At 41.7% G+C, this 27,642-nt stretch overlaps 7 protein-coding genes across 9 annotated transcripts; 4 read left to right on the top strand and 3 right to left on the bottom strand.

The window, feature by feature from the left end:
• The first annotated feature begins 4,120 nt into the window (after positions 1-4,120).
• On the top strand, positions 4,121-12,642 carry LOC129589782 (putative deoxyribonuclease TATDN2). 2 transcript variants are annotated; one of them, XM_055484643.1, is made up of 7 exons: positions 4,121-4,317; positions 4,384-4,669; positions 7,542-8,087; positions 9,533-9,686; positions 11,320-11,529; positions 11,935-11,986; positions 12,219-12,642. In XM_055484643.1, the coding sequence occupies exons 2-7, from the start codon at positions 4,434-4,436 to the stop codon at positions 12,326-12,328; spliced, it is 1,308 nt and encodes a 435-aa protein (XP_055340618.1). In that variant the 5' UTR covers positions 4,121-4,317; positions 4,384-4,433; the 3' UTR covers positions 12,329-12,642. The 2 variants fall into 2 exon arrangements, with proteins under 2 accessions (XP_055340618.1, XP_055340619.1); XM_055484644.1 differs by lacking the exons at positions 4,121-4,317; positions 4,384-4,669 and adding an exon at positions 4,773-5,313.
• LOC129589783 (U-scoloptoxin(01)-Er1a-like) lies at positions 5,434-6,350 on the bottom strand. The gene is made up of 2 exons (XM_055484646.1): positions 5,920-6,350; positions 5,434-5,793 (listed from the first exon to the last, which is right to left on the bottom strand). The coding sequence occupies exons 1-2, from the start codon at positions 6,261-6,263 to the stop codon at positions 5,616-5,618; spliced, it is 522 nt and encodes a 173-aa protein (XP_055340621.1). The 5' UTR covers positions 6,264-6,350; the 3' UTR covers positions 5,434-5,615.
• Positions 12,643-12,847: 205 nt separating the features above from the next.
• Positions 12,848-13,747, top strand: LOC129589784 (U-scoloptoxin(01)-Er1a-like). Its single transcript, XM_055484647.1, has 2 exons — positions 12,848-13,234; positions 13,356-13,747. Exons 1-2 carry the CDS (start codon positions 12,891-12,893, stop codon positions 13,504-13,506), a joined length of 495 nt encoding a protein of 164 aa, XP_055340622.1. The 5' UTR covers positions 12,848-12,890; the 3' UTR covers positions 13,507-13,747.
• Positions 13,748-15,323: 1,576 nt separating this feature from the next.
• Positions 15,324-16,588, bottom strand: LOC129589758 (uncharacterized). Its single transcript, XM_055484610.1, has 3 exons — positions 16,575-16,588; positions 15,778-16,164; positions 15,324-15,656 (listed from the first exon to the last, which is right to left on the bottom strand). Exons 1-3 carry the CDS (start codon positions 16,586-16,588, stop codon positions 15,479-15,481), a joined length of 579 nt encoding a protein of 192 aa, XP_055340585.1. The 3' UTR covers positions 15,324-15,478.
• Positions 16,589-18,300: 1,712 nt separating this feature from the next.
• LOC129589842 (U-scoloptoxin(01)-Er1a-like) lies at positions 18,301-19,228 on the top strand. Its single transcript, XM_055484735.1, has 2 exons — positions 18,301-18,691; positions 18,811-19,228. The coding sequence occupies exons 1-2, from the start codon at positions 18,348-18,350 to the stop codon at positions 19,016-19,018; spliced, it is 552 nt and encodes a 183-aa protein (XP_055340710.1). The 5' UTR covers positions 18,301-18,347; the 3' UTR covers positions 19,019-19,228.
• Positions 19,229-21,027: 1,799 nt separating this feature from the next.
• Positions 21,028-26,517, top strand: LOC129589821 (thyrotropin-releasing hormone receptor-like). Of its 2 annotated transcripts, XM_055484702.1 has the most exons (8): positions 21,028-21,358; positions 23,117-23,488; positions 24,018-24,175; positions 24,351-24,374; positions 24,949-25,543; positions 25,602-25,692; positions 25,761-25,958; positions 26,361-26,517. In XM_055484702.1, the coding sequence occupies exons 2-7, from the start codon at positions 23,192-23,194 to the stop codon at positions 25,916-25,918; spliced, it is 1,323 nt and encodes a 440-aa protein (XP_055340677.1). In that variant the 5' UTR covers positions 21,028-21,358; positions 23,117-23,191; the 3' UTR covers positions 25,919-25,958; positions 26,361-26,517. The 2 variants fall into 2 exon arrangements, with proteins under 2 accessions (XP_055340677.1, XP_055340675.1); XM_055484700.1 differs by having other exon boundaries at positions 25,761-26,517.
• LOC129589757 (uncharacterized) lies at positions 26,064-27,140 on the bottom strand. Its single transcript, XM_055484609.1, has one exon. The coding sequence runs from the start codon at positions 27,138-27,140 to the stop codon at positions 26,064-26,066; it is 1,077 nt and encodes a 358-aa protein (XP_055340584.1).
• Positions 27,141-27,642: the final 502 nt, after the last annotated feature.

Raw genomic sequence — 27,642 nt, 5'->3', positions numbered from 1 at the left:
TCCTCAAAGAACGCCTTTATGGATGCATAAACTTTGTGTCCTTCCGTCCTTGGAAGAAATTTTGTGTCTCACTAAGAACTAGCAGTCAAGAATGAACCCAATTCGGGAAAGGATTTCTAAAACATCAGGAACGTCAAGGGCAAGAATCACGTCTTATTCCACTCAAATCCCTACAAATGCATGAGCCACGAGTTGCTGTTCAGAACAGCAGCCTGTTCTGAAGGCCAGTAGCGTAACCAGTGCGAGCACGGCGTCAGCATGTGAAATGAAAGCAATTGCGAAGGTCACACTGAAAAGCCTGCGATTTCGGCGACATCAATTAGTATGTTTCCTATAGTAAATCAAGGACCCACAGATACTATACAACTTTCGTGAATTATTGAAAATTATAGCTAAGAGTCTAGGACTACAAAGTGTTGATGTGTCCGCTGGGCTTCGAAACGTTTGGGGCCTTAGGAAGTTGAGACTGGAAACAATTCGTCTGATAACATTCCCGCCAGAAAGAAGATGCTATACTATACTTACATTACACCCGGCTACACTTTCGTATAATGGAAAGGATTGTACTCGTATTTGTAATTCGTGTACTCAGTGATATAGCGTATTGTGCTTTGATATCTGTGGCCTTGAACCTTTAATAAGTATCATGATACGAGTACAAACTATGTACCAAAACGAAAAAGCATTTATAACAGAAACACTTCTATGCTATCTTGATCGGGGATCGTACATTTCACAGTTGTATTTGCTGCTTAAAAATCGTCCAGTAAGTCGCAATAGTTTCCAACATCCACTATTAGTTCCGTATATCCGTACATGGCTGCACCAACGAAATCGTACCTTGGCTGCACATGCTTCGCTACAGTTGCCGCGCCGACATTATATTCACGGAAGTGCGGTCGATATGAGGCCGCCAGCGTGTCCACAGGTAACATCCACCGCCAACGGTTTTCCGCGCTTCCACAGAATAAGGTGATCATCCGGCCTTTTATCTTTCACGGATAGACCTTTTGGTTCCATTCGAAGGGAAACCGGCTGACTTCAAGCGAGAATTCGCTGTTTGTCATGTCGTAGTCTTCCGGCAGACCGCTTTGATATCTTACTTTACAGATACTTTTATGATACAGTACACGCGGATTCCAAACGAACGAACCATCATCGAATGTAAGAAAATGCTCAGGAGCACCCTACATGAAACAACTTGTAATAGCTGTTACAAGAAACAGCTTCGGCTGCGCCTCCGCGTTTCTTGTGATCCACGGCCGCTTTGATTCAAATAATACCATTTAATTCGTTAGTAAAATCACTGACTGCCTTAGCAGTTATTGTAAAACTTTAGTAGGCAGGGAGTTTCGCTCGGTCACCCACTTACCTATCAATTTCTTCGCTGGACAGTGGTGGCAGCTCGGTCACTCACTCGCCTAGCAGTTTTGTTCACTGGACAGTGGTGGTAGCTCGGCCACTCACTCACCTAGCGACTTTGTTCTCCTAGGGATTTATAGCTCGGTCATCACTCACCTACTCTAGCGATTTTGTTTTGTTCACTGGACAGTGGTGGTAGCTAGGTCACTTACTCAACATGCAATTTTGGTCACTGGATTTTGTTCCCTTCGAAACCTGGGCTAATTCAAACATGGTTCGGAAATCAGAGTTTTCGTTTTAGGCATTTGAACATTGCAGTTTGATTTACAGCAATCCGGCTATTAAAATTCAGCATGTTTGAAAATGAAATAATTACAAATTTATTATAGTACATACTTTATACTTTGATAAATGTTATATTCAACAGGCACGGCTGTTATTCTCAAGGTCACCTTGAAAGCTTTACTGAAGCCAGTTTTGCCGGAACCGGCATCGGTGGAACGGGTTTAAATAATTTTTTAAGAAATAAAACGCATGTGACACAGTTTCTCAACAGGCTAAATCTAATGGCATTTACAGTTTTTTTTGTATGTTCGGGATCTCGATGTCTCAGCTTTTGTTGTAGTTATATTATAAATCTTGTTCCTTGATAGAACAAGAGTATTTATCAATAAATGTTGTTTTTACTCGGCAATACATTCTTGTCAATTATGCGTAAAAATTAACACTAACATTTGGTATAGATGTACGGCGTTTGGCAGTATCCGGCACAGTAAGTTCTAAAGTTAGAAGGCCACATTCATCCATAAGCCACGATGCCTGGCAGAATCTACACGAGAACAGCCAGAAGGCAATACAAGTAACGGTAATTGTAAGGAAATACGAAATCCATTCGTGTGTACCTACCTGCACTGCTGATAATAAAGCTGATATTAACGGAATAACAAATCCGAAATTCTGCTACCGTGCGTGCGGCAGTAAATGGATGCCCACAAACTGCGGGCTTTTTGCGGTCGCATTCGAGGCGGAAATTATTAGACAATCTTCAAGATGCTAAATTTAATGTTCAAATAATAAGGCCGGATCTTAGTTTAACGATGCTTTAAAGTTTAAGTGTCAATAAGCTTTGCTTGATTTGTTTCCCTCCATGCGGCGGGACACCGAGGCACCGCACATTTTCGCCGAGAACAATTACAGATAGTCGCAGACTCACCGGACATTTAGACGCAATTTTTGGCCGCAAGGTCATCTCGCCGCGCTGCGCCGGCTGCGGTTGGTCAATGGACATTTCGCTTACCAGACAAAAAATTCATCTGACTTGCCAAAGCACTGCAGAGAACGAATATACTCGTATTATAGCTAAGAAATTAAAAGAAACAAAAGAAAACCTAAGAAAATTTAAGAAAACCTTAGAAAAAACCCTGGGAAAACTGAGCGCGTTGAATTGTTTTGCGGGGAATTGTCGCATGCTTTGAGAATCTCAAGAGGAACTGTCCACGATCGGACGTCTTGCTACGTGATGTCTCATAGCGATATATCCTCAAAACGAAGTGTCCCAGCGTCCGATTGTCCAGCGACGAAAAAACGAGCAGAGAAACTGAGTGCGGCAAAATGCCGCATCGGAAAACGTACTTACTGGCCAGTACGTTTTTCGATTCCGTGTCCGAGCCGACGGTGGCAGAAATTGAAAAAGAGCCGTTTGTCATTTACCACATGTCAGAACAGTAAGTGCAAACTACCAGGCATTCCGATTAAGTTACTAATAATTTGCGTGCGCTAGATTGTGAATAAAAATTTGCCGTTGATATTATTGCGAGTTTCGTGCGGATTCGCCTTAGCCTAAATCGAATGTGACAAAAGAGTGTGGAGATGTGGATAAACTGGAAGCCATTAGTTCGGGGTGTAACTCTGACATACAAATTCACTCAAACTTACATCGCCGGGTCACGGCAGTCCAGACGCAAAGGGCGTAATGTGGAGGTTTTGCGCCAGAGCATTAAGCAGTGTCGAGATACCACAAGGAAATGCGGTTAAGTTGCTGTACTAGCCTTCTAGGAACATTTATTGATATGCGGGTGACACGTGGATGTTGCCTTACGATGCAGAGGATAAACGGGAAGGATGTTTTGTGTTTTGTTGAAAATCACCAGGAAGCTGACTGGTGAGGAACAGTTTCTAAATAAAACCAACAAAGGTCGAATTTTAGAAAAAGCTCATGAAGTACAGTGCATCTTCCAGCAAAAGCTGTGACAATTACTCGCGTCTGCGATGCTTCGGCGACAGGATGCGAAACACCAGGAAAATGTTCTTAAAAAACCTCCTTGCACAATTTTACTGTTCCATATAATATCGAAATTTAACTAACGCTAGCTTCTATTTTTTCAACTTTAAATAAATACATTTTATTTTTTATTAACTTCTATTTGCATATTGAATTATTAGTTATCGTTTTGAATTCCTGCTCTAGTACGAGTACACGTCGTACAGATCAGAAGGTTAAATGGCCTCTTTTTGAATTTTTCAAATAGGAAACATCTTTTTGATTCCGGGTCTTCGCAGTGATTATTATGGGTCTGACTGGAAATGGAATAACAATCATAATCATAATTATTATGATTCGGAATATCGACTACGTACTGTACCGGCGGGCGGTACGTGTTAATTTTGAAATAAAATTTCATGCCGGTACAAATTGCTTTGCAAGTTACAGTTTTAAAGCAACATTTTTTATGGACAAGGCGCCCTCCAACGGGCGACTCCTTCCTGGGTATTTTTATCGTATTGCGTGCTCAAGCGTGTTCTTGGTTTCCTCGTTTCCTTTCCTTCGTCTACCGACTCTACCCGACTCTACCGTCTCTTTTTGTGAGTTTTTTTCTCATCCTGCATCCATGAATGGATTCCAGATATTCCACCATATTGTCATTTCTGTTTTATAAATCCGAATTTCAGATTTAAGTACGAGGTCCTTGATTAATCATTCATTTGATTCAAGGCAAATTTAAACGCGGCTGTCTTTCACAGCTATACGGACACCAACTCATCGAAACCTGACGGGTTGCTTGCTGGCAGAAATGGCATCACGAGGAGGAGGCATGCAAAGGAATCCGCGTTCCTCGGGGAATCGCCATCGGAAGCGCAGCCGCGCTCCCCCCGCACAGGCTGTCATCAGTGCGGAACCTGCGGACATCGAGATCGAGACACCCCCGAAAACCCCGGGAAAAGTGGAAGGGTTCGTTGTGCCAAACATGGAGAACATGACGCAGTCTGAGAAATTTGCCTTACTCAAACGGTTGAAAGAGCAGAAAAGGTAAGTAAATTTCCAGCTGTCGTGAGTTTCGCAAAATTTCTTTCATCTGCAATCCTGCATATTGCCGTTTATGATTTATTATAAAAAATAAAAAAATTAATGATTGTGGTAAATTATTGATTTTGCTAATATTTATCAATTTATGCAACTCATGTTTATCAATAAAATTTGTTGTTGATGTGATATTGAAAGGTACTTGTTCTTGTAACTTGGTTACTTGGTTGGTAACTTGGTATTAATTTTATCGTTATAAATTTTTAGGTTTCCTTAGGGTCGTAAATTCTTAAATTATTAAATGTTTGACTGGTTTTTAACTTACGAGTATATAGCCTGTTCCAGTATATCCCAGAAAATCATTTATGAATACGGAATTCTGATTCTTTCCTCTGACCATGAGCGTAGTTGCTATAAATACAGTAATATTCAGGAAATGACGTTTTATACTGTTTTCACTGTGGATGTTTACACTTGCAATCAGTCTGTAGTTGTACATGGCGAAGCAAAAACCGGTTCGAAAGAAATGGATTTAAATCTTAATAGCTGACGCTAGCCAGGCATACTTCTAGCGATGTGATGTGTGATGGGTGAACCAAAATGAACTTCCACAGACCACAGTATCTCCTGTTTTGGGTGTTTCTTCCATAGTAAGTATTGTTTTAATTTTTTTAGGTAAGGGGTGTACAAGTACAAGTGTCGATTTAGGTGTGTTGAATTTTTTTACATTTGCTTCTATGTTTGTCTATTTATACTTCAACCATAACAAGCCATTACTTTGTTTTATTCGAGCCTCAGAATTTATTTAATTCCACGAGCATTTATTTTGGTTGGAATATAAATTGCCAGCCAACAGGCAGTGCGGCGCTTTGGTTAGGAACATTTCAAGTTGTATTAATTCATTCGTAAACGGAATTCATTAGATATCTGTCGTTCGATTTCCTTGAAGTTTTTACTTGCGGCCGTTAGCGCCCTTCTTTCCCGCCGCCGCCCTCTTGGGAGCAACAGGTTGAGCGGCGAGGATTTGGGGGGCTCCAACTCCGGGGGGAACGTAGTCAGCAGGGGGCGTGTCGAAGAGGGGCTGGTCAGTGTACAGGCGGGAGTTGGCAAAGTTCTCATAGGCAGAGAATCTGCAGAAAATAATTAATGTCAGTTCTAGCGCTAATATTCAGAAATCCAGATTATTAAGTAATAGTTAGTAAATGGGATAACTGCTAATAATCTGGAATAAAAGAATGCGAAAAAAAGGAGCTTACCGTTGGCAGTCGACGTTGAAGAAGTAGTCGCAGATGAGGGTGACCTGGTTGAAGACGGTGCTGTTGACGCAGAGGTAACTGGTCTGGTTGCCGTTGATGTCGCAGCGGTGGAAGACTTGGCACTGGGCCTCCGTGTCGGCGTAGAATCCCGGCTGCTTCTTGCTCTGACAGCTGAATCCCGTCTGCGGGATGGTGTTGTAGTTGGGGTACTGGTTGGCGTCCCGGTTGGCCAGGATGGCCTGCACTTCCGCCGCGTTCAGCGCCGGCTTCAACAGGTCCCACACGAACTGCTGCTGCGCAGCCACACACGCGACCAGGCACACGAAGGCGACGGCTTTCATCATTTTTACGGGTTATTTGGGCTTAAGTTAATTTGAAAAAAATTTTTAAAAGCCGAAGCAAAGTGCACTACAAAATTAGGCTGGGCGAAGTTTCTTTTTATACTTCGTTTATGCAAGCAGACAGTGGGCTTCAAGCAGAGATTGCATAACGCTTAATTATAACAGACAATCGGTTTTTACACGATGGTTGGGCGTGATCAAGTATTTTTGAAAAGTATGGGTTAGTATGCGACCTGCACCTGGACCGGCATAATGCGGTTTGCCCGCGGGATCGGAAGGTGTTTCAATGACTAAGATTTGAGAATATTGGCACAGTGAACTGATTCTCCACTTGACGGCAGTGGAATTCAATTAGCGTTTTGCCCAGATGGCCTGATTTTGTTTTCTGCAAATAGGTAACAGGAATGCACGCACCGACGTCGGTGGTGTTACGTAACCTGCAGAATTTTATTATGCCGGTTCATGGTTTCCTCATAGCTTAATAATTATTGATTTGCTGACTTGCTTATTGCCAGTTTTTCCAGTAAATCACGAACACCTGTCGAACGTTTCTTGTGCATATTTTTGTCATTTGCTGCTGGAGGAGGGCTCCTCCTTAGAGAAGTGTCTAATTAATGGTACGCTTCTAAATACAGTGTCTCCGGGAATATTAATTTTAATTTTTATACAGTAGTCAAGAAACTTGAACGCGAAGAACACCGGTCGGCGAATAGTGTTTGATGTTTAATTTGTATTTTTATTCACATGAGTGTGAACAGTTTATTGAATTTACAAAATTATAGAAACTGGAGTTTTGAATCGGTACACTTTTATCAGTTTATGTGTTATGTGTCACTTAAATAATATCCACACATTAGAACTTGTGATAAAATAAAACTAAATTGGCAGTTATAACATCAGATTTATAGAAATTTACAAGTACTTTTGTGTTCGCAAAAAATAAGCACAGTTAAGACTTTCATTCCGAAAAATATTCGACAGCAGCCGACAAATGGAACCACAAAACGCATTCGAAAAGTTATCACGACTTTTTTAAATAATAATATAGTATGTCGTAGTATTCAATCATTTTGGTTTGCTATAATTAAGTTGGAAGAAATTAAAATAAATTAAATTTAAACAAATTAAATAAGTACATAGAAGTATAGATATTACGTTGATATATTTGCACGTACTGTAATTATTTAGTCATATGACTCATATCCATGTGAGTCCTGCTCTGCCTGATTGTTCGGAACACAAATCTTATGCTTTCCTAATAAAGATGATATGTCTCTCCAGTGCACAGAGGCAGTCTCCACCGGATGGATGTTGCGAGACGCCCACCCGCCCGGACTCCAATCCCCGCCCGCGGGAGCGCATTCGCTTCGATATGGACGCGCCCACGGACCATTCCGCCTCCGCCGGCGGCACCATCGGCCTGGGCCCCTACCACGCCCTCTTCCAGGACCCCCTGCCCGGGAATGCCAAATTTATCGACGCCCACACCCATTTGTGTTTCTTCCTGAGTAAACTGGGCGACCGGACGGTGCAGACGTACGGGGATATTCGGCTGGCCTTCCCGCAGGCGTATCCGCCGTCGTACGGCGGCGCCATCCAGGTGTTCTGCGCGCCGCAGTACCTGACGTCGTTTGACACGTGGCGGAAGCGGCTGGTGGAGGGGACGGAGGGGGAGCTGTGGTTCACGGCCGGCTGTCATCCGCATTTTGTCGGCGAGTGGAATGACAGTCTCAAGGCGGCCTTGGAGCGGGTAATGACGGATCTGCGGGCGGGGAACCGGTTGGTGGCGCTGGGAGAGTGCGGTTTGGATTTTGACAACCGGAACAGGTACGTGCTTTTTCTACTTTTTTTCATCATTATCGCTCTGCAGTAGCCAGACTCCATTAAGGAGATATCTTACCAGGCAGGCTACTAGAAAATTAATTTATACAGTATTTCTGATATACGGCTAATACGGAAAATAAAATATTTTTTTCTGGTGTATTTTTATTGTGTGATTCGCTCTGTTTGATGCGATGCTGCGATAATGTTACCTTCTAGGCTGTACACTTCTTTCGAGAAGAATACATTTTACCAATTATTGCTTGTGTTTGATAGTTAATGGCAGTTTAGACTGATCGTATTGTTTTTTCCTTGATTAAACTTTATTTTTTCTGAGTTTTCTGCATTTTGGATTTCTTTGCCAATGTTTTGTGCGTGTTTTCTGTTTCGCCGATTTGTTTCTTTCCAGCAGTTTCCAAATTTTTGAGGAACAGCTGTTATATGTTATTAATTTGAAATTACGTAATAGCTAGAAATTTACGCACGGAAAAAAGCTACGATTTATGCTGAACCTTTGCACTATCTATAAGGTCTGTAAATATACGAGTAAAAACGTTATTTGTATGTGATTATGTGTTGTTAGTTAGTGTTGTGTAATATGCGGGAAACTCAAAATTACCATATAATTATTGGTTTGGTTCGCTTGAGATTCGGCATTTTTATTTGGTGTTGGCGCAGCTGCGTTCTTCAGAATAACGTTTTCCGTGTAAGTGGAGCTGACTTCGTTGAATTTCTCGCGACGAATGACAAGTTCAAACGTGTGGTCTAGCGAGGAAATTGGAAGCTGTTTGTTATAAATTAATTGCTGTTTTCTGCTTGATATGCGGTTTGGCGTTACGCCAAATGTTCTTATTGTCTGCAACGTTGATTAATTTTCAGCCCGACTGCGTCTGCGTATCTTTAATTGCCAGTGCTTTGTGAAGCGCTGGCCGACGTTGTTTCTTGCATTTAGATCGATGGAAAATCATATTTGATAATGACGATAAGAAACATGAAAAGACATTTAACAGTAATAATGATAATAAAATATAATAATAAAACATTTCGTGTTTTGAAATTTTGATTATTTAATCACAGTATACTGTACATAGTATTTTGTGGAAAGGATTCTGTTGTTTTTATGCTACATTGCAGTTCCCTCCTGGAGAGCAGGAAACTGGGACATATTTTTGGAAAATGTATTTTATGTTGTTAATTAATTCTGCGATCTTTTCTGTTAATAAACAGACAGTGTTGTTTTGGAAGTACTTTACGGCGAAGCGAACCCTAAAGCTCCCGTAATTGGACTAACAGTGGTGTGGAAGGAAATAATCGTTAATTTAAAAAAATCCATAACCTAAAAAGATAATAAATTTTCCTGGTAATGAGGATAATAAACTTTCCCGGAAAAAATATGACAACTTACACTGTCATTACGTAGCCGGTATCATGAGAATTGTATTCTTTTGCAGAGGCGATGATAAGAAGGTGATCCAACGTCGAGTGTTCAAAGAGCAACTGGACATGGCACGACGGTGGGATCTGCCGGTGGTAATTCATTGCCGGCAGGACGGAGCTGATAGTGCATGTCAAGCGGAAAAGGAATGTTTCGACATCCTGAAAGAGGTATATATTTTTTATATACGCGGGTTTTTTTGGAAACAATCCTGTATAAGTATATAGAATTTTGTACTACATGTATGTGGTATATTTGCATATCACGAGATTATTGGCATATCGTGAAAGTCGCGATACAAACGATGACTTAGCAACTGTGCGTTATTTCCTGTTGCTGTGTCTTTAGATGTTGTACTTCTCATTTAGTTGTTATCTTGTACTAGTCGTAAAACGGTAATACTTATTAAAGTATTAGCCCGTACTTGGAGACATCACAATTGGCGTGATAGGATTTGAACAGTAGCTACTGGTGTACGTGAAGCATTCTCGTGTTGGTGAGATGGCTACCAAGAGTACGAACGCGTTTGTAATGACTAAGTTTGACCCTGCGACCATGAATTGGTTGGCGTGGAAGATCCGATTCAAGAACTTCCTGCAGTTGACGGAGTTACCGGATTCCAAGCATGGCCTTCTGCTACTGGAAAGTTTGAAACCCGTCCATTTGAGACCCTGGTTTCCTCTGTGTGCCTCAGGATCCCCGCATCTATAAGGTGGATGACCTGCTGAAAAGGCTGGATACAGCCTACACGAAGTTCACCTTCAAACATACGGAAAGGGCACAGTTTTTTTCCACACGAAGCAAAAGGATGGGGAAACATTGGTGGAATATGCGAATCGTCTCAGAGACAAGACGATTTCGTGTGCATTTCCTGCAACAATTCTGGACGAGATGTTGCTGGCCGTTTTCGTGGCGGGAGCTGCGAAGGAGTCGACGCGTCGCCATTTAATGTCGAAGGATCTGTTGACCTTCGAAGAAGCACTGGAGAGTGCCATCAAACATGAGACTGGACTAGAAGAAGCAAAAGGTGAAGGCGCCGAAGTTTTGAAGGTGACGAAAGGAAGAAACAGAGGAAGGGCGGATCCCTGTGAACGCTGCGGATCAGAAAAGCATTCCACGGATGACTGCTTCCACAGAAACAGTATTTGCAATCGATGTGGTCAGAAAGGACACATCCAACGCAAATGTCGACAGAAGCAGACTAATGCGGTTTTCAGTACTTATGACGATAATACTCGAGAACCGTATGATATTCTGTAATATTCTGACGTAGTAACTTCTTTTAGAAGTTGGGGACGATTGTGGTATATTTGCATATCACGAGATTATTGGCATATCGTGAAAGTCGCGATACAAACGATGACTTAGCAACTGTGCGTTATTTCCTGTTGCTGTGTCTTTAGATGTTGTACTTCTCATTTAGTTGTTATCTTGTACTAGTCGTAAAACGGTAATACTTATTAAAGTATTAGCCCGTACTTGGAGACATCACAATGTACAGAGTATAGAACTCTGTACTATCCTGTATAAGAAATGAACTGCACTTTGGTCAGCGTTTTGTATGCGCAAAATTAACCATCACCGTGTCTAGTGATCCTTATTACTTTAAGAGTTGATTAAGGATTAAAATATTACTGATTTTGTTAGTATTGATTACAGAACACTGAGCAATAATGACACTGATTTTCCAGTGTATTCTGTTGTTTTCATTTTTTTGGCGTTAAATTACTGTGTACTTAAATCTGGTGTTCAGTGGAATTTTTTTCGAATGTTTTTCGTCTTTCTATTGGTGATAATTTATAGCGTTTGCCGCACAATTGGCCGGTGCATCGGCATTGCTTCCGGAGCGACTACTTTGCAGCGATCCGGTATATGGACTACTTCCCTAACGTGGTGCTGGGCTTTGTTCCCCTGGACTACTCTAAGGACACGAAGTTGAGCAATGTCATCCAGAGTGTGCCTTTGGATCGCGTTGTGCTGGAGACTGACGCACCGTACTTCCTGCCCGCTCAGGTCGGTGTCGTGTAGCTGTACTGGGAGGTTTTTCATATTCTGGAATTTTTTTACAATAAAAATTTGCTAATACTTCCTGTCTGTTTCCACATAAGAATATTTGATAATTAATCTCCTGTCAAGTTTGTGTGAAAAACAACAATTATCACCTATTCGATTTTTGAAAAGGTTTTTATCATTGTGGAATAACGCGGAGAAGCTACATTCGCATTGTTGGTTTTACACAGTGTACTTTTACCCAGCATTGTTGTTTTTACACAAAACGACACACCGGTTGGTTTTTTTGAATTTTTTTCAGTAAGAAACATGTGTTGAAAACTGTTTTAACTCGTATTACAGCGTTTAGACTATATTAGCGCTAAATTCGCTGGTACAGTGTTTACATGTCATTTTTTATCACTGTAGATGACGAATTTCCCTCGCGCACCAAATCAAAATCAGTTGTCAGTGCCTGGAGGTAAGATTATGCAACAGCGCATAAGTTTGTCGGAAGCCGGCTGTCATTCTTAATATCCTTATCTCTCTGTAATTCTGTTTACTGTTTTACTAATTTTATATTTTACTCGTACTTTCACTTACCATTAGGTAGATTTATAAAATCATTTTTTGAAAATCAAACAGATTTTGTTTTAATAATACAGTAGATGATCTTTAAGCATCAAGTTTCGCAGAAATTATTCATGTTTTAGGATTGGCATTGGCCACTGCCAAAATCATCGCGGAATTAAAGAATCTTCCCGTTGAAATGGTCGCTGAACGCACTTACGAAAACACGAAGAGAATTTACAAGTTGCCCTAAACTGTAAAGCTACACTTTGGCTTTTAGCTTTTTATGATATGAGCCATTCCTTCCTTTGAATCTCGTGTTTTAAAAAAAATAATTGTTTTGATTTGTCTTTCGGAAGTGTATTTAATCTTTGGTTTTGGACAATTGCTCTGATATTTTTCTTGAGTTGTCGTCACATGGACTAGTCTGCTGGAATACCGCAGAATGCAGTGCTTTTCGTAGTTTTCGTAGTTTTCGAACCTAGTGACTGATTTGAATTTTAATGTTAATGTTTGAAATAATTTCATGCAGCTTATGCGGACACGATAAAGCATTTAATTAACAAATCGATTATGAGAAAAGTTTCCGTGCCAGCAATTTTAATGAATTAGAATAGACAGTAGACACACCTAAAGAAGGAAGAATATCGAACACGCTGTCGCTGACCGGTTTGCTCTGCTTCATATAACTTTCGCCCCGAAGCAACCCGACTTATACACTTCGTATAAAACTAAGCACCTGATACACATTGTTATACCATTTGCGACAGCTTTTGTTTTTCATCGATAATCCTATTTCCACCCTAACCTACAAAATGATGAAAGCCGTCGCCTTCGTGTGCCTGGTCGCGTGTGTGGCTGCTCAGCAGCAATTCGTGTGGGACCTGTTGAAGCCGGCGCTGAACGCGGCGGAAGTGCAGGCCATCCTGGCCAACCGGGACGCCAACCAGTACCCCAACTACAACACCATCCCGCAGACGGGATTCAGCTGTCAGAGCAAGAAGCAGCCGGGATTCTACGCCGACACGGAGGCCCAGTGCCAAGTCTTCCACCGCTGCGACATCAACGGCAACCAGACCAGTTACCTCTGCGTCAACAGCACCGTCTTCAACCAGGTCACCCTCATCTGCGACTACTTCTTCAACGTCGACTGCCAACGGTAAGCTAATTAATTACATTCCCTTTTACCAGATTATTAGCAGTTTATCCCATTTGATTAATTATTAACAATCTGGATTACTTAATATTAGCGCTAGAACTGACATTAATTTTTTCTGTAGATTCTCTGCCTATGAGAACTTTGCCAACTCCCGCTTGTACACTGACCAGCCCCTCTTCGACACGCCCCCTGCTGACTACATTCCTCCCGGAGTTGGAGCTCCCCAAATCCTGGCTGTTAAGCCTGTTGCGCTCAAGAGCGGAAGGGGATAGACCGGGCAACCGCCCTTCTGAAGAAGAGGATCTCCAATGAAAATGTTATAAGGGCATCCATTGTCAGCATGATTCTCGTTTGGAGACAAATTACTGCAGAATGTTCCTAAACAAAGCACCGCACTGATTCGTGGCTGTCGATTTGTCATGCAGCGTTACGAAAATTGCTGTTGGTGAATAGCTTTAACCGACTGAGGTTCAAGACGGGAATTTCACACCAACCGATTAAAGTTGACGGAGTATGCAAATAACGGAGAGTTCAGCGAGCCGAAATCACGAGTATGAACGGCAACAGGAAACATGTGTGATAATACTGTAAAGTGCAAAACGTAATTTTCATACGTAAAACAATCGTTAAAACGATAGCGAAGTACAGGCGAAAAACCGGTTGGTTGATCGAGTGCAATACGTTTTTTAGTAGAAGTATTGATTGATATCTGTTGAAAACCAACAATAGCTTAACAACTGCTACATGGGAACGACTACGACTTACATATGTAGAATTCTCTTTGTCCTTCCCTGGAATTCCAGATTGACAAACTGTGTCACATTGACTGTCCTCACTGGGCTTTAGTAGATAATTTGCCACAAAATAGTTTAAGATGTTGTGCAGTACAAGCGCAGATATCTGGAAGTACATATTATACCCTGCGCTGAAACTACCGTAGCCTGCACATCTACTGTAGCGCCCACGCCGCCCAGCACCCGAAGTGAGTTTCTTTTCAAAAACCGGGATTTCCCGATGGAAAGTTAAAAAGAAATTTTTTGGTTTGGTGCACTCGGCGCTGACCGCCGATGACATCATTCGGCACAAACAGTCATTAGCATGACAAACATATGATTACATGTACAGTACCATAATATTACTAAACTGACAGTAATATGTGACAGTACTGACAGTACTGTGTTTAGTAATATTATGACAGTACGTGACAGTACGTCCGACTTGCAGCAGAGTAATGATTATTATTTTCTGTAGAAGGCACATTATTCTATTAATATCATTTTTTTAATCCCGTCATAGCAATCCAAATTGGGGACATAGTTATTAGTATTAGCAGACACTATCCCCAGTTATTACGACTAGAAAAGCAATGGCCTTTAACAACTACAGTGTCATTATGAACGTTTCATGAATGGGTTGTATGCTCCAGGGAGATAATAAAACAATAATAATAACAGGTTTTATTTTCTACATCAACTAACTGATTTTGTCATTGTACGAGTCGGTGCAGAGTGCGGACTGAATAATTAATCTTGTGGACTGCTTGGTGGAAAAACTTTACAAAACTAATGGCTGACTGATGGATAAAACTAGAAATTTTTAAAAACCTGCGCTTCCGCCCGTATAATTTTTACGTTTCTTTTTATTTTAGTATAAAAATTTACAATGTATGTGGCATTATAACTCTGGCTCGTGGTATGCTTCATTATTTGGATACTTATTTCGATTCTGTTAAAAAATTCCTCTCTTGGACCTCAAACAGATTCATTCACAAACGTCAATTTTCATCATGTTAAAATTCTGCAATATTACATATATAAATTCGCTTTGAAACGAAATCACAATATCAAACAAGATGTCGATCGTTCGAGGTCACTGCATCAAGCAGGAGGTACGAAATGTACTGCGCATGTACGAAATGTACTGCGGGCGCTAATACGTTTCTGGGAGGCTAAGATTACTAGTAAACATTTGCTTTCATCACTTAATGCGCTTGCCCTTCTTCACAGACCCCGCCCTTATATAACTCTATAGCCACTATAAGCCACTAATTTATTTTATTCTAACCCCAAAATTATTTTTGGTGTCCACGAGCATTTATTTTGGTTGGAATACAAATTGCCAGCCAACAGGCAGTGCGGCGTTTTGGTTAGGAACATTTTGAGTTGCATTGTTGTTATTTTCGTCATGTATTTCGAATTGTATTACAGAATCGCTTGTTGTCTGTCCTTCAATTCCTCGCAACATTTACTTGCGGCCGTTAGCGCCCTTCTTTCCAGCTGCCGCCCTCTTGGGAGCAACAGGTTGAGCGGCCAGGATTTGGGGGGCTCCAACTCCGGGGGGAACGTAGTCAGCAGGGGGCGTGTCGAAGAGGGGCTGGTCAGTGTACAGGCGGGAGTTGGCAAAGTTCTCATAGGCAGAGAATCTGCAGAAAAAATTAATGTCAGTTCTAGCGCTAATATTAAGTAATCCAGATTGTTAATAATTAATCAAATGGGATAAACTGCTAATAATCTGGTAAAAGGGAATGTAATTAATTAGCTTACCGTTGGCAGTCGACGTTGAAGAAGTAGTCGCAGATGAGGGTGACCTGGTTGAAGACGGTGCTGTTGACGCAGAGGTAACTGGTCTGGTTGCCGTTGATGTCGCAGCGGTGGAAGACTTGGCACTGGGCCTCCGTGTCGGCGTAGAATCCCGGCTGCTTCTTGCTCTGACAGCTGAATCCCGTCTGCGGGATGGTGTTGTAGTTGGGGTACTGGTTGGCGTCCCGGTTGGCCAGGATGGCCTGCACTTCCGCCGCGTTCAGCGCCGGCTTCAACAGGTCCCACGAATTGCTGCTGGCCGGCCACACGCGGCCAGGCACACGAAGACGACGGCTTTCATCATTTTGTAGGTTAGGGTGTAAGTATCGGTATAATCGATGAAAAACAGAGCTGCGACAAATGGTTCAATAAAGTGTAACAATTCCCTAGTTTTTATAATAGGCGGCGTCGTTTTGCTCCAGGGCGACATTATCAGTGAAGTTAAGCAAACCGGTCAAAAGAACACTTGGCGACGGCGTGTTCGATATTCTTCCTTCTTTAGGTGTGCCTGTTGTTAGTCTCATTAAACAAATTCCTGGCACAGAAACACTCCTCATAGCCAAATAGAAAATTGCTTTATTTTGACAGAATGCAACTCGCAGTTGTAGAAACAAAGACAAAAATGCTCACGAAATAAATTGTTCGTCTCAGTTTCTGATTTCTATGGCTGGTTTTAAAAAGGGCATTTGCCTTCTACAAATATCTTGTTATCTGTGTTCACTACTAATAATGTACTTATTCCGTTGCTTTATTTTATTTACCATGAAGTATGCATTTTGTTTTCAAGGCGCTTTTTTTTATTATAATTCACGATTCTCGTTTATATATCCAGAGACTTACTACCGGTACTGTTTTAAACTTATATTAAGATTTATCATTTTTATAATATTTATACTACCTATGTGCTAAACGCAAAAAAGAAACGCTGGTTAAATTTGCCCCAGTTACTGCCTCTTACAAGTTACAACTACTCGTACATAGAGGCAGACAGTCACGTTAAAAATTACCAACGGAAGAGACAATAAAAAAATGTGGCGGAGCGCCTAACCGCACATCAACCGAAACTCGCAGTTGATTGATAACTACATAACTTTCGATTTCCTTCGCTAGGCCGCACGTGTACACATGTCTGCATGTGCCGCAGGACATTCAGCGAAGTCAGCTTCAATTTTCACGGAAATTAATTAGGTTGACTTAATAAGACAACATTGCCCTAATTTAAAATTTTAAGATCCTGAGCGGAACCGATTAATAATTATATTCTTAAAGTTCGCACATATTTACAATACAGTAATAGCGAAAACTGACTGAAAAACGCTATCACGTGACTTCAGTTAATTGCCGTTAGCAGAATTATTATAGAATTAAAGGTTTTCCTACTAAAGGGTAAGACTGTCGGTACTCAGTTGGCTAGGTGCCAGCGGCCACACGGGTCACCGCCGGCAAATGATGGTCAGTACAACCATACCAAAAAACAAATTCGTTTTTATTCTGAAATTTCCATAGGGAAATCCCGGTTTTTGAAAAGACACTCACACTCCTTCTGGTACAATATTATGAAATGAAAGTGAAATGAAGAATGAAGCAGGAAATCGCGAAAGCATGATTTCAACCCTCATACAAACCACTCCACGAAATATCATTTTGAACTGAAAGTTTTTACTTGCCTCATGTAAGCGGTAGCTGTGCGGTGGGACACTTGGATTCCGCTAATACGTACAGACAGTAAGAGAGAGAAACCACTGGTCCCTAATGAAGTACTGCGTAACCGTAATCACAGATTATGTAGCAAAAATTACCTGCCAAAAAACGCGGGAATTTTGAAATTACTTTGTATTTATGTGATTTTCATACAAGAATATGCTCAAACACAAAGTATAGTGTACATAAAAATCGTTCAAAAAATGGCAATGGAATACAGTTATCAGTGTGTCGAATTTTGTCTAGCCGGAACTGTGGAAGTACGAATTGCGGATAACCCGTGTCGCATATAGATGAGCTTGCTGTACTAATACGAGCACTTTCTAGATAGATTTAGAAGTATACTGTACAATTAAATATTCATGGTGGTTGTTCAATTAATTATTCATTTCAAACAATTTTGGACTCCACCAGCCTGGTGAAACTAGCAATTTTAAAACCTAAACTACGTATACCAGTATTGGTTTCAGTGATGAACGAAAAAAACAAAACTTTATCCAGTAGATCGTCTGGGACACTTCTGATTTGACTCCACCACCAAATACTTGCCTATTCCAAATATGAAGAGTGTTTTTGCGCCAGAAATTTTACTGAATTAATTTTGTAATTTCTGTGCAATAGGCACACCTAAGCAGAGGAATGAGGAATAATATCGAACATGCCGTCGCCAAGTGTTCTCTGGACCGGTTTCCTTTACTTCACTGGTAATGTCGCCCTGGAGCAAAACGACGCCGCCTATTATAAAAACTAGGGAATTGTTACACTTTATTGAACCATTTGTCGCAGCTCTGTTTTTCATCGATTATACCGATACTTACACCCTAACCTACAAAATGATGAAAGCCGTCGTCTTCGTGTGCCTGGCCGCGTGTGTGGCCGGCCAGCAGCAATTCGTGTGGGACCTGTTGAAGCCGGCGCTGAACGCGGCGGAAGTGCAGGCCATCCTGGCCAACCGGGACGCCAACCAGTACCCCAACTACAACACCATCCCGCAGACGGGATTCAGCTGTCAAAGCAAGAAGCAGCCGGGATTCTACGCCGACACGGAGGCCCAGTGCCAAGTCTTCCACCGCTGCGACATCAACGGCAACCAGACCAGTTACCTCTGCGTCAACAGCACCGTCTTCAACCAGGTCACCCTCATCTGCGACTACTTCTTCAACGTCGACTGCCAACGGTAGGCTCGTTTTTCACATTCTCTTATTTCAAATTATTTGCAGCTTGTTCTTTTTTTAATTATTAATAATCTGATTTTTTAATCTTAGCGCTTGAATTGATTTTTATTTTCTTCTGCAGATTCTCTGCTTATGAGGATTTTGCTAACTCGCGCCTGTACACTGACCAGCCGCTCTTTGACACGCCCCCGGCTAGCTACGTCCCACCCGGCGTCGGAGCCCCGCAGATCTTGGCGGCCCAGCCCGCTGCTCCTCGTGCTACTGCAAGGAAGGCCACAGGGAAAAAGGGTGTTGTTGCAAACGGTGGCTACCTTAGCGGTGGTTTTTAATGGCAACAGTTTTGCTGCAGAACGGTTAGTATGGCCTTGAAGAAGTGTTCGCACGTCGTTTCTTACTAGCTCCAAGTGCGTCTGTTCCTACACGTAAACGGGCAATGCCGTTTTTTCATTCTATTTGTACGAGTATTACATCGCTACCAGAAAGGCCGACTGAGACCACTAATAACAGACCGGCTGATGTGGAATATAAAGCAGAATACGGCAGATAGTCCGGTTTTAACAGAGTAAATAAAGATAAAGGATAACGAAGCACTTATAATGGTGTTACGTGATTACATGATAAACCAAAACAGCATTATAAATTAAATTTGAAGCCTATTCGACTATACGATCATCTCGCCGAACTGACCAATACAAAAACGTCAAGGAAGCATTTTGAATAAGTACGATAAATGACGGATATGGACCAGATATACACCGGCAAAAAAATCTAGTAAAATTTTTTTGTACTCCAGAATTTAATTTTGATATAATTATATATTAATATGTTTTTGTTTATGCACTGGTTAACACTACTATGAGTACAATTTGTCGATAAAGTGTAAACTAGCTGCTGTCTTTGTCGGTGTTGCTTGCTGTATATTGTCGAAATCTTTGCAGGTACTGTACTACAGAGTACAGCACTCTAGGCCAAGAAAAACATCGGGCAGGTAAAACACACTGATCCCGTTACGCAGCCATCTCCTAAAATGCTTTCGCATTACAGTGTTTTGTCGTAATTTGTTTATTTGTATACTTTGTATACATACAGTAGTTTTATCTATGTTTGCGGTATAGTATTTTTGCAGATAATTTAAATAAGTTTAAATAAGGTGTTGGGTAGTACTGTACTTGTGTCGTGCAGTTACAATGCTGGACAATTGCATAGATTTTTACAGATTTTTTCATTTTTTCCTGTACGCGCTTTTATGCAGATGTGCAGAAACAACTGCTTACATAAAACCTCTTTTACTTATCACATGTTTTAACTTCTTAGCTAGAGTTTTCCCGTTTTCAGTATTCGTCATCGTGTTCCGTCTGTTATCCATGTACTGCTGCAAGTTTTTAATATGTGTTAATTCGCAATACTTAACTGAAACATCCTTAATTTTACAAAAAACAGTAATTGGATTAAGTCGATGTGCCGGAAGTGGAGGCAGTTCGGAAAACTCTTTTAATTCTGTAAGTTTAATAACTTTTTAAGCACATCCTTTTTCCTCAACGACTTACGAGTAAAGTCCCGTTTGAGCGGTAAAATTATTTTCGATAATAATGGGTGGATACAAATGATAAGATGCACCGCATTCACATGATGCATATTTTACGAGTACAATGTTCTCCTCAATTTCTCGACTTCCTTATGGAAAGTAGTTTCCGACAGTTTTTCAAGTACATGTACCGTTGTATGCGGACGCTGCCGCAGCATATACAACAACTAATCGCATCCTCATCCCATGATCATCCATTTCACTTAGCCCACTACTGCGTAGCGCTGCACCGCAACGAGCGTCCTAAACACCTGTCCAAGACTCCAAGCCGGGGCGCCGCCGTCAGCCGATTAGTCCGGCTATCCATCTCCCATCGCTCATTACTCACCCAACTCACATTATACGCACAATCGGCAGCGGCGCTTGACTTGTATCCCCATCAACGACTTCCGGAGCCGCTCGGTAATGGTGTTTTAAGAGATTCTCCACTTCCTTTCCGCGATTCCCCCCTGGATACTCATCCGCGGGATCATTTGCTAGTAGTGTGTCTATAGTACATTATATGCATATATACACCCGCCGGCTAACAACGTAGTGTTATAGACATGACAATTTGTGTTACGCTTGAAAAATTGTCGATGCTATAAGAACCGTACGGCAATCAGTCAGCTGTGCGGCAGTTAACCGACGGCCGCGCGATTGAGGGGGCGGGGCTTCGGGGCCAGTACGTCACGCGTATGGAAACCGGTGCGCACGTACACGGGTCGGGTGGATTACGTGGTAGCGCGGCGAGGGGCAGGAGCTGCAGCGGTTCATTCTTAAAAAACCCTTTTGCGGATATTATACGCAAAAGGATATCCTAACGTGACAATCACACACCGGTGTGGCAAATGCGAAACGTGATCGGCACAATGTCGGCCGTCGTGGGTTGGGAGCAGCGGTCCGGCTGAAATTAGCGCACTGGCGTAAATTGGGTGTTGTGTTGTGTGGATTTGGCAAGTGACGATCGGGACCGGTTGCACTGCGGTCGGTAGTCGACATCTTGAATCTTCCCGGATTTGACCAGTGTTGATGTTTTTATCTGTACATGTTGGATACATTTCTTACGTGTTTTTTAATTCGTCCAAATTTGAGCAACCTTACGGTAAGGAATCTATGTATTTGCGTATATATAGAGTACGTTAATTAAAGCTACGTAATTTAAAGGCATTCTGTGTTACGCATGTAGATCTGCAAGTAGGAGTGTTTTACCGGCACAACAATATTGTACATGTTATTATAATAATATCAGTGTGCGAGGTTTTGTAACAATATTTACGTATTTGAGTTATGTATTTTCTGGATCATAAAAATGATGTCTTCTTTTATGACTACAATTTGTATCTGTACTGCTCTGAATCAGCAAAACTTATCGCCTTAAAAAGGTGTTTACTTCTGCAGTTTCACTGAAATTCATGTGTAATTGTGTATTGTATACACCTGACAGTCTACAGCGTCATTACGACGAAAAAATTATAATAAAAAGTCTGAGCGTTTACGAAATATCGAACGATACATGGAACATACTGCTGCTCCTTTATTGGAATTATGTGTATATAAATCAACAGAGTCTAGTTAGCCAGCTGTTGTGTAATATTAGGACCGCATCCGTGTTTTATTGTCCGGAAGCAAATACATAAATAAACAGGTGAGGCACATAATGCAATGTATGGGAAATGTTTCACAGATCATTTTCAATGGCAAAGTAAACGCCACATGAAAAATGCATGGATGCGTGATATTTATCAGACAGTTATCGGCTGTTGTGATCCGGTACTTGGGATTAGGAAAACGTGTAGTCAATGGATTTAGCAGTGTGTTCAAGCTAAATGTTGGGTCAACTGAAGTAGCGCCCATTTCCATTATAATAGCCGGCATGAGCATTATGTATCGCTAACCGCTAAGGGCACACTTGAGGACCCTCAATATCCCGCTCCATATGTCAGCGCTTTTAACAAAAAAATCCCTATTATTATATTCCACCCAGGGTCAATACAGATATCGCCGGCATCGATTGTGTCGCCATTGAATTAACGACATTTTGTAACGGGGTCGGAATGATGGTGCGATAACCAGTGTAAACAGTTACAGAATTTAATTTCGTTAACCTTTAATTTTGAGGGGAGCAAATGCCTGTGAAGGGTGAGCAGACAGTAGTGCATCTCCGTTTAGTTTTTCTTTGTCTTAAAACATTCGTTACAAATTACATTATTTAAAATAATGTTTAAAACTATTTTTGATTTGATGCAGAAAATTTTTGGTAAATAATTTTTAATGTTTGACGCAACGGAATGCGTGTATAAGAATCTGCGAGTATATATCTGAAATTTTGTTTTCTCCTTTCGGCAGCCAAAACTGTGATCTTTGTGCAACGTAGCTGATTATAAAATTATTCACAGTTTAAATTTTTTATAGTTACTTATTAAGCATTATTTGGTAATTAATTAAAAATGTCGATTACTGTTTTCCTGTACATTTTATGTTCGGAAAGTGGCAGTCGGTTAAGCGGAACAGCGCATGATATACTTCTACAACTACGGAAACCTGAACTAGAAAAATCTTCAGAATGGGAATAGCGGCCTTTGTTCATCCGCTGAGCTTCAGGGAATTTATAAAAATATAATCGACTATCAAGACTAATTGCTCGCCTTTTTTCCGCCCGCTCCCCTTTATACTACGGGAATTGGGAGCAATTTTTTCATCCATCCGCTTAACCGCAGATACATCTAACGCCCTGACGTCAGTCTATTAAGAAAGTTTACTCTACAAACTCTTATTCCATTATGTAAGGGCCGTGCGCGGCGTTCTTAATAGGACGCGCACAACCAGAGACCCGACGGCAAAGTGCATCATTTCTTTCCAGCTGATTTCTCCGCCATCAAAGTAAGCTGCTGCACATACCGGACCGCGATTGACTGTTAGGTTTGGCCGGAATAAAATGGAGCCGCTAGGGATGCCAGCGGAATGGACGGATAAATTAATTATCAACACCACGTTTCCGGCACCGTACGCGCTGTATTCGGCGGCACTGCTTAACGCCTCAGCAGGCGGCGGTGTGATGCGGAATGGGACATTCTATCCGGCACCGCGTGCTACCATGTTTCCGCTGCCCTACCGCATCATCGGCACAATCCTGCACAGTATTATATTCTTCATTGGATTCCTGGGCAATGTTATGATTTGTATTGTGGTCAGGAAGACGCGCAGTCTTCATACGCCCACATACTGCTATCTGGTACGTGCCGATTGTTTTTAAAATGGTTTGTCGTTGGTCAGCTGATCGCGATGCACGCTCCGGTACACGCACTGATTGAATAGTTGGGAACCGCAAAATATGTTGTAATTAAATATCGCCTATAAAATTCATTTAAAAAAATGTCATATATGTATATATATACAGTAGACGCTCGGTTAATTTAAAAAACAAATTTAAGTGATTAGCTGCATGCTCGGCAATAAATAATAGCTGAAGTCGACAGCTCAGTTATGCAATCAAAATCGAGAAAGAAGGCTAGTCACTATCCTAGGAAAACGCATTACGTATAAAATGTTGCAAAAGGCGGGCAAACTTTTTTTCCTCTAGTGATTCATCTCACAATTTCACGTGCGTTTCCGTGTGCGTATTCACTAAGTTGACAGTTTTTATACGATAGACTGGATTAAAGGTCAACAAAATTAACGATACCGGCGTATTGATTACCCCGTCACTGACTGAATCAACCGCTGTCCGGCATATATACACATTGTTTGTCCCATATTTATAGGTTTCATTAGCCGTTGCCGATATCTTGGTTGTTTGCTCAGCGATACCGGAAGCGATTTTATCCTACCACCTGTACAGCAAACAGTGGGTCCTGGGCCATTTCGGCTGCTCACTGATGGTATTTACCAATTTCCTCTCCATTAACTCGGGATCGATCAGGTACGCATTTCCTTAGCCAACGCTCTGACGATTGTAGTGATGGGTTACGCCATCGGTGTCGTATTTTATCAACTACCAGTAAGCAAGAGAAAAATGATTATTTATCTGTTCAAATGTAAGTGGACACGCATTTCCGGCACAAATCGCAATCTATACCGTCTCAATTTTATTGCAGCATCCTGGCCTTTACAGTCGAACGGTATGTTATATATGATGCCAGCGGCAATCTGACCTAATAAATTTAAAAGCCACCGAAAAAGGCGAAATTAGAACAACAAAATAATAGCGAATGTGTATTTTTAACTGTTTAGAAATGGTAAAAAGTTATTGTTTGAATGCGCTAATGTTTAACAGCCATAACTTATTTTGCCGTACTTATAAAATAAAACTATTAAATTTCAAATTTTATAAGTCAATAACTGCTAAACGCATATTATGATCACGGCGCTGTACTGGAATAATCATATAATTATTATATACAAACTTAATTGTCGTAAAAATGGTTGTGTGATAAGAAGTTTAACTACAAAGTAAAAAAAGGTAATCACTCTTTCCATGCTTCTCTAGAAAACATTTTTGAATAAAAGCGCTAAATGCCGTTGCTGTTATAGTTACGCGCTGAACTTGAATAATTATACGCATATACGTATACCCGTACTTGCAGAAAAGCTTTCGATATCATATAATTTTAATGTATTATTTGCCGTAAACCATCAAACTGCATTGATGATCAATGCATCCTCATGGTTGATTTTATTTTGGCCTTTTTCTAGGTACGTAGCCATCTGTCATCCCATGTCCGCTCAAACCGTCTGCACGGTCAGCCGCGCGAGAAAAATCATCGTCGGCATCTGGATCGTGGTGCTCCTCTACTCCGCACCCTGGCTGGGCCTGGCCGTGACCAAGCCCTTAATCCTCTTCGACGTGAAAGGCTTGGAAAAATGCGACTACCGCCTGAAACGCGACTTCTACCTGTCCTTCTTCGTGGCCGACGTGGCCATCTTCTACTTCCTGCCGTTGGCCGTCTCCGTCATCCTCTACGTCCGGATGGGCTGTGTTCTATACCGCAGTATCCAGGCGGTCCACAAGACCACGGCCGATAAGCTGCGCCGCCGCGTAACCATCCAGGAGGACATGGACTCCATGGAGCGGATGAAAGCCGATAAGGCCAACAACGCCACCGACGCCTACATTGAAAACATGTCTAACGCGGTGCGCTCCCGCATCCAGGTGGTGAAGATGTTGGTTGTGGTGGTGGCATCGTTCGCCATCTTATGGCTGCCGTATCGCGGATTACTGGTGTATAACTCCATCAGCAAAAAACCATATATGGATATGTACTACGTACTATTCGCCAAGACGCTAGTGGTAAGCGAACACCATTTTAATTTAATAAAGGTTCAATGCTTAATTGACTGATTTGCAGTACTGCAACAGCGCCATTAATCCTTTCCTTTACACCGTGTTAAGCAAGCGCTTTAGGGCCGCTTTATTCAAGATTATATCGTGTAAACTCGGTAAGCCGGCGTGTATTTATCGTGTTTCAGAGAAGAGATTAGTGGATGTTGAGTGTATTATGTTGTAGGGATGAAAAACCAATCCATCTTGAATAAGTCGATGCGGCCCTCGTTAGGACTACGGCCCAGTACGCTGTACACACAAACACCGATAACCAGTCGCCGAATGTACAGGACGCAGACTGAGGCCTGTACTTATATGCTTCCGACGGGAACCAATCTCTAATACGTCTCATATAATTGTTTTTGTACTTTTGCAAGTAAAGGTGTGTTTCGCTGTGTTATATAAAAAAAAGAATAAATCAACAACTGACCAAAGGCTATTACAAAAACGATTAATGCATGCATTTGTAAAAAACAGTGGGGTAAATTTAGCGATACATTATGTAGTCAATTGAGCTCGTCTTGAATCTGGGGAAGAGTTTCAAAGCATTGTCTCGATCAATGGCCAGTAGATTCTGGGGTGATCCTTTTGTCGTACTCGCAACCGACGACGCAACGTACTCATCCCAGTTTTTCGTCTCTTCTAATGTTGCAAGCAGTGGATTGTACGGAAAATCCGTTGCAAATAAAATTCTATCAGGCTGCGCAAAGTTCGTGATAGCATCAAGTGTCAATGGATACTTCGATGTGGCGATGTCGAAGTACAGCGTCTTTACTTCTTGCAGAACTTGGTCCGGAGTTTTCTTAAGGCGACCTGAACGGTAGAACGAATTGGTGATACGCCCAAAAATGTACGGCAACGTGCCGCCGGCATGCGAAACGATGATCTTCACATTCGGAAAATCGCGGATAACATTAGACGCTACCATGTCAATGATTGTTCGAGTGGTTTCTTGGGGGAAATCCATCGTTGACACACTGAGATTGACCGTGGTGGAAACCGGTTTCAGACTGCACCCGTATGTGGGATGGATAAACACCGTCGCGTTACGGACATTTAACGCCGCCCAAATATTCGTAAAATCCGGATGGCCCAGATAATGTGTCGCATTACCATAGCTGGTAAAAAAGGTCACACCATCAGCTTTTAGTGTATCCAGAGAGTAAGCGATTTCGGCCAGTGTCGCGTCTCTATCGAGTAGCGATGGGAGTGTGGCGAAAAATCCGTACTTTTGTGGATTGCTGTCGCGTAGACGCGCTCCATACTCGTTAACTTGTTTGGAGATGGCAGCGGCCGTACTGGACGGCATGATGGTTGTTCCCGGCGCTGTTATGGAAAAGATGACACTGGATATGGAGTTGTTCTGGTTGAACTGATCGTCCAGTTCTAACGACCAGTTGGGATTACCGAAGCTCGTGGGGTCGCCGCCGTTAGCCAGAAAAGTCGCATTATAGAAATCTGGAATGTAGTGGTGATGCGTGTCAGTACGCTGGGGCGCAATGGGAAAAGCCCTGAGTGCGCCATACAACACGAAGAAAAAAAGGAGAATAAAACAATGGCGCATTTTAGATGTTAACGTCTTGTTGAATCAAACGGGAAGGATAAATATATACACCTAAGCAAGCCTCTTGTGGTGCTTTATTTCTACAGAAGCAACTGAACTACCGAAAGGTGAAAGAAAGATTACTAATTGTACGTCTTTAGCAACAAGTACGCTAGCGTTCGCTATTACGCGCAGTAAATTTATACGAGTTCGCCATTCTGCAGTTCTGGCCAGACATCGGGAGTGGCTACAACATTGTTGGTAATATTGTTTTTGATGATTTGGTAACGTGCAATAAATAATATTAACTTATAACAAACACTACGGTGTTTGATAACCTTGTCAACGAAAGTACGAGTATTAAAGAAGTTCTGGCATGATTCAGTTGCATTTTCTTAAGGCTTATGATTGCGATTAACTTGGCTACATTAAATTTTCTGTATTAAACATTAGTTAGCGCACTGTAACCCTAAAGGGTTTTAGTTACAGAGGCGTGTGCTGGCTGCCGATTTGATTCCAACGG

Source organism: Paramacrobiotus metropolitanus, unplaced genomic scaffold, assembly GCF_019649055.1.
Source record: "Paramacrobiotus metropolitanus isolate TYO unplaced genomic scaffold, Prichtersi_v1.0 Parri_scaffold0000037, whole genome shotgun sequence".
NCBI lineage: Eukaryota > Metazoa > Tardigrada > Eutardigrada > Parachela > Macrobiotidae > Paramacrobiotus > Paramacrobiotus metropolitanus.
This window is presented reverse-complemented; position numbering and strand designations above follow the sequence as displayed.